Source organism: Lipotes vexillifer, unplaced genomic scaffold (assembly GCF_000442215.2).
Source record: "Lipotes vexillifer unplaced genomic scaffold, Lipotes_vexillifer_v1.1 scaffold1306, whole genome shotgun sequence".
Lineage (NCBI taxonomy): Eukaryota > Metazoa > Chordata > Mammalia > Artiodactyla > Lipotidae > Lipotes > Lipotes vexillifer.
In genome coordinates, this window is record NW_006786512.1 from 1,275,018 (window position 1) to 1,288,031 (window position 13,014).

The window sequence follows — 13,014 nt, forward strand, 5'->3', positions numbered from 1 at the left end:
TCTTCCAGTCCCTGGTAGCCTCTAATCTACATTCTTTCTAACCTGTGAATTTGCCAGCTTCAAGATATGTCATAGAAGTGGAATCATCCAATGTTTGCCCTTTTGTGCCTGGCTTATTCACTTATCCTAATGCTTTCAAAGTTCATCCATGTTGTGGCAAGTATCAGAACTTAATTCCTTTTTACGGCCAAATAATACTCATTGTATTTATATACTACGTTTTATTTATCTGCTCATCGCTCGATGAATGCTTGGGTGGTTTCTGCCTTTTGGCTGTTGTGAATAATGCTGCTGTGAGTCGGCATACAAGTATCTGTTAGAGTTCTTACAATAGCATTTTGCAAACAAATGTAAATACATTGTGTAGAAAAATGAAGTCATCTGGACTTCCAGTGTTGACTAAAATTGTTATTTCAGTGTAACTTGAGTAAACATAAACGAAGAATTAACTCTCTATTGTGTATAGCTCATAAAATCAAAATCAATTTTTCAGTTAAATAAAAATTTAACTATAAAATCAATACAACAGAAATAAACAACTTTCATCAAATTATATGTACTAAAATAATTCTTTTGTTAGTTTTAATAGTGTAAAAAGATATTTACAGTTTTCAGTACAATGGAGCATTATTTTAGCCTTCGCCATTGTTATGTTTCCTTTTTAACAGTGAACTTTTTAAAACCACTAATCCATTATTTTGATGTGCAGGCCATTTGCTAGAGTATCCCAGAACTTAAGTCTGGAAAACAACAATCTAAGGAAAAATTATTGGCTGCATATTTACTTCAGCAATTTCCATTAATGAACTGTTGGCAAGCAGGTGCCTATAAAGGCAAATGTACATAATACATACGCTTGCTATCGGTTACTAGCTGCTACAAGTACAGGTTTTAGTAATTCAGTTAATCCCAGGTATTTCTGTTGGAGCTTGTTTGAATTGCTAACATGGTGTCACTTGACCTTCATTTATTGCAAATACCACTTATTTATTTAATCTACCTCTGCTTATTATTAGCCCATTTCCATGAAACTAGTACAGCACTGTAAAATAGCATGTTGTTTTCAAGATGTTAAATCAAATTCTTAGTTTATTAAATTGGAACCTAAAGTCTTATTCCATAAAAATGTCTTTTACTTGCAAATCATACTGCAAGAGTTTTTTATAACTAAAAAAATTAAAATACGAGCACAACAAAGGGACACAAGATAATAGTTGTTGTTTTGTCATTAGCATATGCCTACTCAAGAGCTGTTAGACATGCTTACCAATACCTGAAAAGATAAATTCTCTCTCCAGGGTATAATTTGTCAATATCTTAAACGTAAGCATGAAATAGCTGGAACAATGAAAATCCCATGTCGTGCTGAATTATAAAATGGTCGTCCAGGGCTTCCCTGGTGGCGCAGTGGTTAAGAATCCACCTGCCAATGCAGGGCACACGGGTTCGAGCCCTGGTCCGGGAAGATCCCACACGCCGCGGAGCAGCTAAGCCCGTGCGCCACAACTACTGAGCCTGCGCTCTAGAGCCCTCAAGCCACAACTACTGAAGCCCGCGTGCCTAGAGTCCGTGCTCCGCAGCAAGAGAAGCCACCGCAATGAGAAGCCCGCGCACCGCAAGGAAGAGTTAGCCCGCGCTTGCTGCAACTAGAGAAAGCCCGCGTGCAGCAACAAAGACCCAATGAGCAAAAAATAAATAAAATTTTTTAAAAAAAAGGTTCTCCAAGGATTCAGAATATTCTTGTATTTATTCTTTATTGTTACAAACATTTTTAATGGTCACAGGATTTAGATATTCCAAAGAATATACCAAAACACACCAAAGGATAACAGTCCCCCTATTTTGAGCAATACTAGTCCCAACATTAATGCTTCCTCACATTGGACTCTCATGCTTTACTCACAAAAGAGTTGATCTGCCACTTAAAAATAGAAGGCTTGGGGCTTCCCTGGTGGTGCAGTGGTTAGGAATCCGCCTGCTAATGCAGAGGACACGGGTTCGAGCCCTGGTCAGGGAGGATCCCACGTGCCACAGAGCAACTAAGCCCGTGCGCCGCAACTGCTGAGCCTGTGCTCTAGAGCCCGCGAGCCACCACTACTGAACCCATGTGCTACAACTACTGAAGCCCGTGTGCCTAGAGCCCGTGCTCCGCAACAAGAGAAGCCACTGCAATGAGAAGCCCGCGCACCACAGCGAAGAGTAGCCCCCACTCGCTGTAACTAGAGAAAGCCCGCGTGCAGCAATGAAGACCCAATGCAGCCAAAAATAAATAAATAAATAAAATTAATTAATTTTAAAAAATAGAGGGCTTATGATTTCCAAACTTCACATGAACTCTATTTTTACAACCAAGGTCATTTATGATTATTTAATGAGAAATAGAATTGTCATATGGATGAATAATTGTATTTATTACTCAATTAATGCATTTTCTTTCTACTTGGAAAACTAAACTATGAGAAGGTTTTTGATGAATACAGAACCTCTACACACAGTGGACGCTCAGTGAATGTTAAGGAATCGTTTTGATGGCTCCCTTCAACACCTATATCACTAAAAGAAAAAACTGTCAAATCAACCTTGATAAATGTCTCGTCCAATCACGAATAATGTTCCTTTCTCTTGTTCCCACATTGACCCCTTGTCAACCCTCAACCTTCTGTTTTCTATCTAGTCACACCACCTTCAAAACAAGTTTCACAGCATTTTAAGTGAAAACTCAACTCCTACTATGAAAAGAAAAATGTGTAACAAATGTGCAAATTCCCAAAGGGGAGTCTCCTTTATGACCAAGGCTTCTCCATTTTTATTCATTGCTGACTTTCTTTAATTGTACTTTTAACTCTTGATTAGCCATATTTTAACTCCACAAAAGCAATAAAATTTTAATGACTACATGTGATTTACTTAATCTAGAGAACGTCCTCCTGTAGACATTAGCAGATATACACTGTGGTACCTCTTTTATTTTTCATTTTAAAAGTTAAGCTTAGGGCTTCCCTGGTGGCACAGTGGTTAAGAATCCACTTGCCAATGCAGGGAACACGGGTTCGAGCCCTGGTCCGGGAAGATCCCACATGCCACAGAGCAACTAAGCCCATGTGCTACAACTACTAAGCCTGCACTCTAGAGCCTGTGAGCCACAACTGCTGAGCCCACATTCCACAACTACTGAAGCCCATGGGCCTAGAGCCCGTGCTCCACAACAAGAGAAGCCACCGCAACGAGAAGCCTGTGCACCCCAACGAAAGAGTAGCCCCCGCTTGCAGCAACTAGAGAAAGCCCATGCACAGCAACGATGACCCAATGCAGCCAAAAATAAATTAATTAATTAAAACAATTAAGTTTAATAAACAGTATTTTTTACCATGACACTCTGCAGTACAGTTTTCTAATAATTAACACATTTCACAGTGTAAAGTCTGGCTTCCTTATCAAATCACCACTGAAGGTCAAGAATCCACGTGTCCGTCCTTTATAGTACTTTGCATATGGTACGAGAGCAATAATATATTTTAAATAAATGGTTAGATAAATAATATAAATAGGTATTACCTGAATCTATTCCAGTAATAGTTAAGAAACCCTGCCGTAATTTTGTCATGACTACTCATCCAGCCGACAGAAGTTCAGTCTTGTTGCAGTCTCCCAAAAGAAATATTATGCAGGAAAAAATGTATTTGACTTTTAGGAAGAGGGCTTTTACTGTAAATAAATGTGGCATCTCCCCTCTTTAGTCACCCCCTTCCACTGTCAGTCATGCCAGCTTGCTAGTAAGCACCTCTTCTGCCGCCAGTTCAACCCCACTTCTTTTTTAAATTTTTCAGAAAGCTTCAATATGTAAATTCGTAATCTGTCAAGAGTGCTGCCAAAGACAGTTTTATCAGCATCACATACTTGTTGAGCACATATACATCTTTGTAAATGTATGTAAAAGAAAATTGAATAGGAAACCTATTTTATGAGACTTTTATAAATGTGAAATTTTATGCAATTTTGTATTTGATTTTTGTATAGGCAGAAATACTCAGTGTCCTCAGTCACAGAAACATCATCCAGTTTTACGGAGTAATTCTTGAACCTCCCAACTATGGTATCGTCACAGGTAAGAACTCTATTTGACTTTTTTCTTTCCCCAATTACCTAGCTTTAGATTCTTTAATATGCTAAAATGCTTAATATTAGGTTCTGTCATGAATTGTGTGCTACTGTCAGATGTCACTTTTGTTGCTATAAAGCATTAATAAAACTGATTATATCAATATAATTAAGAATGGTGTTTCCACTTCTACCCATGTTTAATTGTGCTAATTATATCTGCGTAAATGCTATTTAAATGCACTCGCAGCTGCAGTACCAATATTTAAAGGTGCCATTTAACTAAAATTTCATTTAATTAGTTGAAATGAGCGATGTTTTTTGTAACTCTGTGACCTTTTACAAATTAAGATTTCTTGAGCTATTCATGTTACAATTCTTTGCAAGGCATTTTAATCCCGTTAGAGCATTCTTTCTTCAAGGCCTCTGACATGAGAATATTTTTCAGATTTGGTCATCTGGGTTGATAATGACCTTGATCTAAATTACCACATAATTTGGAGCAGCAGTTTATAACTGATGGAAATACCCTTTCCAAAAAGGAGCACACAGAAAATTTTGCCGTATAAAAACACAGAAAGGCACATATTTTTAATATGTTATACTCATATTTGTATAATCCAATGAGCAACTTCAGGTCTATGGTAAGTATAGTGCTCAATTTTACAATACGTAACTTTGACCAGGTTCTTTATCATGGCAGTTCTTTGATCAAAACAAAGCAAACAAGAAAACCTTAAAAGATTAGCCCTCTCTTCTTCTACTGTAGTGTTAAGGACTTGGATTGTCTTTATATAAAATAACAAAACACCCTCAGTAAAAAGGGCTGGATTAGGTACTTCCTTATAAATTATCTCATCTAATAGTTAGAATAACCCTATGAAATAGATAAAGTAATTTTATTTCACATAAGAAACTAAAACTCTAACTTAAGTTACTTCTTTCCCAAGGTTACCCAGCTAGTGGTAGAACCACAGTGGTATACATTTCTCAATTTGATTTTATACAGAATCTCCTCTTCTTGTATGCAAGAAGCCTTTGAGCACACTGTAGATCCAACGGATGTGGGGGACCGAGTGTACTGCTCCATTTTGTATAAGGGACTTGAGTATCTGTGGATTTTGGTATCTGCGAGGGGTCCTGGTACCAACCCCCCACAGATGCTGAGGGATGACATACGTACACGAACTGAGTCAAGTGTGGAACATCAAATGGGTAGGGGATGATAGCACTTGCCCTGCCTCTTGAAATGAACACAAATAAGTCTTAGTACGGGAAGGTTAAGGCAGAAAGAGAGACAGGCACACACACCTTGATCACCCTGCCTAGCTAGCTCCCCCTCTTTAGAACCTGATGTTGGGGTTCTGAGGGGGGAATCTTGAATGGCTTGAATCTATTCCAACCTGAGTGTACTTGTTAATAGAAAAGGTTATTACAGCAGGCAGCTGTTGTCACTCATACTGAGGACTTGAAAGAATAATTTATCAGAGTGATGGAATGGAATGAACACCAGAATAGGAATTGAGAGATGAAATCTTGTCTTGATTCTGCCAAAGCTGCATAGGTGGGTCACTGATAATCTATGTCTCAGTTTTCTCATACGTGAATGAAGGGACTAGAATTGATGATTTCTGGGTGAGAGTGTGTATGTGTATGTGTGCACCTGTGCATGTGTGTTTGCTGAAACTTCTCATCACAGAGATTTTCTAAAATCTGCTTATAAGACCTGGAACAGAGTCCAAGAGGACTCAGAGTCCAACAGAGTCCAGCTGCCATTTTATCTCCCTTGGAAGGGAAGTGAGCATCTTTCTCCCAGATCTACAAAGAAATGGGGTGACTAGAATCTCAATCTCCAAAGTCAAAAGAAAAGATACAACAGTGGACCATCTTTTCTTTGATCTTTGGAAACCTTAATTCTGTACTACCGTGCAAGCAATAACCATGAACTGGAGTAACTATCATAATTTCAGACAAAATAGGCTTAAGAAAAGAAATATTACTAGAGATAAATTGGGTCATTTCATAATGATAAAAGGATCAGCTTATCAGGAAGATACAGCAATTGTAAATGTATATACAGCTAACAATAGGTCCTCAAAGTACATGAAGCAAAAATTGACAGACTTTAAAGGATAAATAGTCAGTTCAACAATAATGGATTTCATTACCCCACTCTCAGTAACTGAGAGAACAACTAGACAGAAAATCAGCAAGGATATAGAAGACTTGACAAACACTCTCAACCAACTCTACCTAACTCACATACATAGAATACACCACCCAACAAAGAATACATATTCTTTTCAAGGGCACATGGAACATTCTTCAGCATACATAAGTTAGGCTATGAAATAAATCTCAATATATCTAAAAGGACTGAAAAGTTCTCCAACTACAATAGAATTAAGTTAGAAATTAATGCAAGAAAGAAACCTGGAAAATTCCCAAATATTTGGAAATTAAACAACATATTTCTAAATACCCAGTGAGTCAAGAAACTACAATGGATTTTTAAATATTTTGGACAGAGAGAAAAGGAAAATGTAACATATCAAAATTATAGGTGGCAGATAAAGTAATACTTAGGGGGAGAATTTATAGCTTTAAACATCTATGTTAAAAATTAAAAAAGGTCTGGGCTTCCCTGGTGGCACAGTGGTTGGGAGTCCGCCTGCCGATGCGGGGACATGGGTTCGTGCCCTGGTCCGGGAAGATCCCGTGTGCCGCGGAGCAGCTGGGCCCGTGAGCCATGGCCGCTGAGCCTGCACGTCCGGAGCCTGTGCTCTGCGGCGGGAGAGGCCACAGCAGTGAGAGGCCCGGGTACCGCAAAAAATAAAAAAATAAAGGTCTGAAATTGATCATTAAGCTCCAACCTTAACAAATTGCAAAAATAACAATAAACCCAAAGCAAGCCCAATGAAAGGAAATAATAAGGATTAGAGCAGAATGCAATCACACAGAAAACAGAAAAATAAGAGAAAATCCATGAAACTAAGTTTGGTGTTTGCAAAGATCAGTGAAACTGACAAACCTTTAGCTGGACTGACCAACAAAAAAGAAAATACAAATTAGCAAAACCAGGAATGAAGGAGAGGATAGCACTACAGTCCCTACAGAAATTTAAAAGGATTATAAGGGAGTGTTATGACCAACTTTATGCCAACAAATTAGACAATTTAGTTGCAATGAACAAGTCCCTGAAAAGATAAAAAATTTCAAAACTGACTCAAGAAGAAACAGAAAATCTGACCAGAACTATAAGTAAAGAAATTTAAATTTATAATTTAAAATATCTTCATAATGAAACGCCAGACCCAGATGATTTCACTGGTGAATACTATCAAATGTTTATAGAAAAAATAACACCAGTCCTTCCCATACTCTTTCTGAAAATAGAAGAAGGAACACTTACCAACTCATTCTATAAGGCCAGTATTATCCTAATATCAAAGCCAGATAAAAACATAATAAGAAAACTTCAGACCACTGTCCCTCCTGAACATAGATGCAAAAATCCTTGGCTATGTATTAGCAAACTGAATCCAGCCACCAATAAAAAGGATTATACACCACAACCAAGTGGAATTTATCCCAGAAATGTAAGGTTGATTTAACATGTGAAATCAATTAATATAAAGCATCATAATAGATAATAGAATAAAAGACAAAAACCATTTGGCATTCTACAACACCCATTTACGCTAAGAAATCTCAACAGGCTAAAAACAGAAGTCAATTTTCTCAGCCTGATAAATAGCATCTATTAAAACCCACAGATAAGGTCTTACTTAAAGGTGAAAAATTGAATGTTTTTCCCTTAAGGTTGGGAACAAGGAAATGAGGTTCTGCTCTTGTCACATCTAGTCAACATTGTACTGGAGGTTCTAGTCAGTTTAATCAGGCAAGAAAAAGAAAATAAAACGCATCCAGGTTGGAAAGGGAGAGGTAAAACTGTCTTATGTGACATGATTCTCTAAGACTCAGGACACCCCAGGAATCCACAAAAAACTACCAAAACTAATAAACAGGGTAAGCAAGGTCACAAGGATCCAAGATTAATATACGAAAATTAATTGTAGGGGGCTTCCCTGGTGGCGCAGTTGTTGGGAGTCCGCCTGCCGATGCAGGGGACATGGGTTCATGCCCTGGTCCAGGAAGATCCCACATGCCGCGGAGCGGCTGGGCCCGTGAGCCATGGCCACTGAGCCTGCGCGTCCGGAGCCTGTGCTCCACAACGGGAGAGGCCGCAACAGTGAGAGGCCCGCATACCGCAAAAAAAAAAAAAAATTAATTGTATTTCTATATACTGTGAATGAACAGTCTAAAAATGAAATTAAAAAACCATTCCATTCACAGTACTATCAAAAAGAATAGTACTTTGGTATAAATTTAATAGTATTTGGGTATAAATTTAACATAAGAAGTGTTAAGACTTGTGCAATGAAAAGTACAAAACATTGCTGAGAGAAAATAAAGATCTAAATAAATGGAAAGATTACATGTTCGTGGCTTGGAAGACTCAATATTGTTATGACGGCACTTCTCCCAAATTGATCTACAAATTCAAAACAATTCCTGTCTAAATCTCAGCAGACTTTTATTGTAAGAAATTGACAAGGTGATCCTAAAATTCACATAGAAATGCAAAAGACTGGAATAGCCAAACTAGTTTTAAGAAAGATCTAAGTTTAAGGTCTTTGCCGCATTTCAAAACTTATTATAGAAAGATGTTAAAAAAAAAACTTATTATAAATCTGCAATAATTAGCATGGTGCAGTATTGACACAAGGACAGGCATATAGAGCAATGGAGCAAAATTAAGAATTTAGGGGAGAAAACCTTGCATTGATGGTCAGTTGATTTTCAACAAAAGTGTCAAGACTATTAAATGGGTAAAGGATAGTCTTTTCAACAAACTGTGCTGGGAAAATTAGAAATCCACATGCAAAAAAAAAAAAAGTCTTAGACCCTCACCTCAAACCATACACAAAAGTAAACTGAAAATGGATCATAGAAATTATCAAATTGTACACTTACAGTATGTGAATTTTAAGATAGAGAATTTATATCTCAAAGCCATTTTTAAAGGAATTTTCTCACTTTCTTGGCCTTTTGTGATTCAAATTTGAGGGCTCTTCTAAATCCTGATGCAATAAATACTGATTTGTTTGCATTGTCACATAAACCCTCTGACTTATGTGTTTAATCTTATCTCATAAGAATAACAAATTTTTGAAGAAATACCTATATTCATGCCTTCCTTTGTTTCAGATACATTCTTGCAACATCCTTGTGTTTCTGAATTCCATCTGAATGTCTTTGGATTTCATTGTCAGCTCAAGTTTTATTATTCATTCTGTTAGTGGTCTTGTCTTTGACAGATTTCTTACCAGGATGATATTAACTTTTGGAAACTTTTAGAAACAGCATGGAACAGTTTTTATAAACTTTTAATGCCTTTTGTTAAATTATTTAACACATTTTCCCAATGAAACTACAAAGTCTTATTTCTGAAATGTGCCTTGGTTTTAATTATATGCTTATGTTTCCTTTGAAAATAGAATATGCTTCTCTGGGATCACTCTATGATTACATTAACAGTAACAGAAGTGAAGAGATGGACATGGATCACATTATGACCTGGGCCACTGATGTAGCCAAAGGTAACGCTTCGTGTATTCTTACAGAATTAATGGAGAGCATCCTGACATGGTGACTTTAGTCGGAGGATTTCTTATTCTGTATCTTAAGATGTTCTTTTTTCAGACCAAAAGTAGCAAGAATTCTGCAGCTTACTGTGCACATAATATTTTAGATCATTGCCTTTCTACTCCTGCATTCCTTTTCTCCCCTTCCTTTCTTTTTTACCAAAAACCAAGTTCCAACAAAATCAGTGGCTCCAAGGCAGCATTTTTGCCCTATTTTGTGACATTGTAATTGACCAGCTTGTTTGATACATTAAATGGAAAGATTATAATTCTGTTGTGCTGCAAGTCTCTACTTAGATGCAGTATCCAGAAAACATGACTTACTGTAGGATTAGTTCTACTCATTTCGGATACATAATAATATGCTAAAAATAGTAACCGCTTGGAAAAAAAATTTTTTTTTTATCCTGCCATGCAAACGCAATTCAGATTTTATTTTATATTTAATGTAAACTTGGAAATCACCCTTGGAAATGAAATATTTTTAATACACAATATGCCTAAACAAGGTGCCTAGTTCTTTTTCCCTCATAAATTCCTGCATAGACAAATGCTTTCTAAAGCAATTTAAATTCCATTTATTTTTATCTTTTTATTTTCCATTTTCCTAACTGAATGTTTCTGAGTTTTATTTATAACTGTCAAAGTTGCTTTGGAAACAACTTAATCTAATGAATGCTGATGGTTACGTTTGTATTCTAGCAACCCCTAGAAAGCAAGTCTTTCCAAATTTTACTGGAGCAATTAACTCCTTTGCATTTTGCTGCTCCAATCTCTACCAACATCTCTTTACAAAGCAAATAAAGGGATATTTAGCAGCCAATAAGGAAAGCAACTCATACTTTGCTTTCACTGGGAAGTTACACAGGGGCTTCCAAAAGTAATAGCCTTTCCTTTGGGGAATTATCTTGTCTGCTTTAAGTTTCATCAACACCTGCCAAATTCTTCAAATGGAGAAAGTGAAAATTATTAAAAAAAAAAAAAAAGTTTCATGCTAAATGCTGCTGCTTGAATGATACCTCATTACCTTATAAGAATAATAAGCTCTATGTTTAGGATGGTATACCTAAGGCTTTGGCTGTGTTAATTAACTTAATTGTGTATTCATGCATCAGACGTCTCAAATCAGCCTTAAAATTTCACATTCTTCAAGACATTTTGATGTAACATCATAGCCACTTCTCTGCATATCAGTAGGCCACCTGTTTGTAAGCAGGGTAATGTGCTATTATTGGAAACTGCCTGAAGCATTGTGGAAATACACTTACGGAAATGTAAATACATATACAAGCAGTCCTTGACTTAAAACACTTCACCTTACAGACATTTGCATTTAGGGTGCTCAGTCAATTACATCCATCTTATTACTTAATGGCACTTAAGATGGATAGACAGCAAACAAATCAACCGACACCAGTCACTCAGCTTCCAGCTGTACACCCTCCACTTAAGCTTCTCTGGCCCCCAGCCTGTAAACCTCATCCCTCCTGGTCCCTTCCCCTGCAACAGTCCCTGTCTGTAGGGCAAATCCTTTGGCTCCAGATCAGCTCAGTCATTCCTGTGGTTTCTCAAGAGCCCTGGCACTTTGTATCAGTACAAGGAAGAAAAGGAACAGGACTGAATAGCACACTGGAACTAGAGGTAAAAAATAGGGATGGAGAAAATGGGAGTGTCCAGAACCACACGGTAATAAAATCACTTTTTGGTGGCTGATGAATTAATCTGAAAGGCAAGTTCTAATGTGTTTGGACTCAGGTGAGAAGCGTGAGGCAGAGAAGAGACTTGTTTATGTGTAGTCACAAGTAATACTTAATACTTGAAATGGCCTACGAAAGGAAGAAGAAATCAGTGCTTTCAGAATGACTTCTACCCTCTCTGATAAAGCTATGTGTAGAACTTGGAGATGAAATAGGAAGGCTTGATTTTTGTTGATTCCATTTTGAATTCAGCTGTGCCCTTCAGTTTGACCATGACTGAAGCCACTGAAGCAACAAGATGTTGAGAAATCAAAGGATGAATAATTCATTTCAAATAAGAGTGGATTTGTGCATTTTGAAATAGGCATTGCTTAACATCACTGCAAAGAGAAAACCTCCTAAATAAAAGGCAAAAAAAAAAAGATTCTCTTCTTTCTGGGTGGGAAGAGGCATAGAGGGCAGACCAGCCAGTATATCTGAAATTGCTACAAGTCAGTCAACAATGGGTAAAAGGAACAATTAAAGCAAATAAACCAGGATCCAATCTCCAAATGGTCATCATTGATTCCAAATCTCCCCAGTGACTCCTGTGAAATCTTTTTTTAGGAAACTCTGAATCTTAAAATTGATGAAAATATTTTTCAGCATTCCTATTTTTTTGCAATAAAAATAAGGCATACAGAATTGTAGATAGCTCTATAAAAACACATTAAATAGAATTTTATATGATTTTGATTACAACTGTTTATGTACACTAAATATTCTATAAATGTATACTATATGTTATACACAAATAATTTACAATACTTTTTGTCATAATATCTGCCATGAGGAAGAAAAGTGCCTGTATTTAAAGCTTTTGTGCTTGAGTGTTTTTTGAAATTCTTTATTGTCAGCAAATGTAGAAATGATCTAGGTCTACCTATAATAGTAATTAAATAGTTTCTACCTGAAAAATTATTCAGGAATTTGATTCTTAAAGAAAAAGAGAAATAACTATGAAATTCTGTCATAAAAATTATTAAAAGTTACCTGAGTTGTAGCTTTTGAATTTTCACAGCTTAGAATATGTAGAACTTAATATTAGAAGAAATATTTCTTTTATTCCAGTTATATCTTGTTTAAGATCATTTGAATTACTAATACTTTTGTTGACTCTTCAGTAATATCTTTATATGGCAAGAGTTTTAAATTTTTTGAAATTTTTCTTTGTTCTTTCATGATTCTTCACTATATAATAATCAGAATAGTAGAAAATAATAGATTATTTTTAAAATTAGCCTTTATAAAACTGAAATTTTCTATATACTGAAAAAAAGAACCAAGGCCTAGTTATTAAATTATTGTTCAATAGATAGTTCATTAACCAAAGGAACCTGTTTGATTGGGGTGAGGGGCTATTCCATTGTTTAGAAAAGACAACTTGAGAAATAAAGAGAGGAAATGTTTCAGTAGAAAATGCTCTTGTTCTTTATTCTAAGGGGATAGACTGTATAAATACTGGGAAAGAG

The 13,014-nt window shown here is 36.4% G+C and overlaps 1 protein-coding gene across 2 annotated transcripts in view; it reads left to right on the forward strand.

The window, feature by feature from the left end:
• MAP3K20 (mitogen-activated protein kinase kinase kinase 20) overlaps positions 1-13,014 on the forward strand; it is a 183,197-nt gene that overhangs the window by 83,293 nt on the left and 86,890 nt on the right. For both annotated transcript variants that reach the window (XM_007458848.1, XM_007458847.1), the window contains 2 exons: positions 4,018-4,105; positions 9,660-9,761. In XM_007458848.1, the coding sequence (XP_007458910.1) occupies positions 4,018-4,105; positions 9,660-9,761 (190 nt within the window). The remainder of the gene's footprint in view (positions 1-4,017; positions 4,106-9,659; positions 9,762-13,014) is intronic.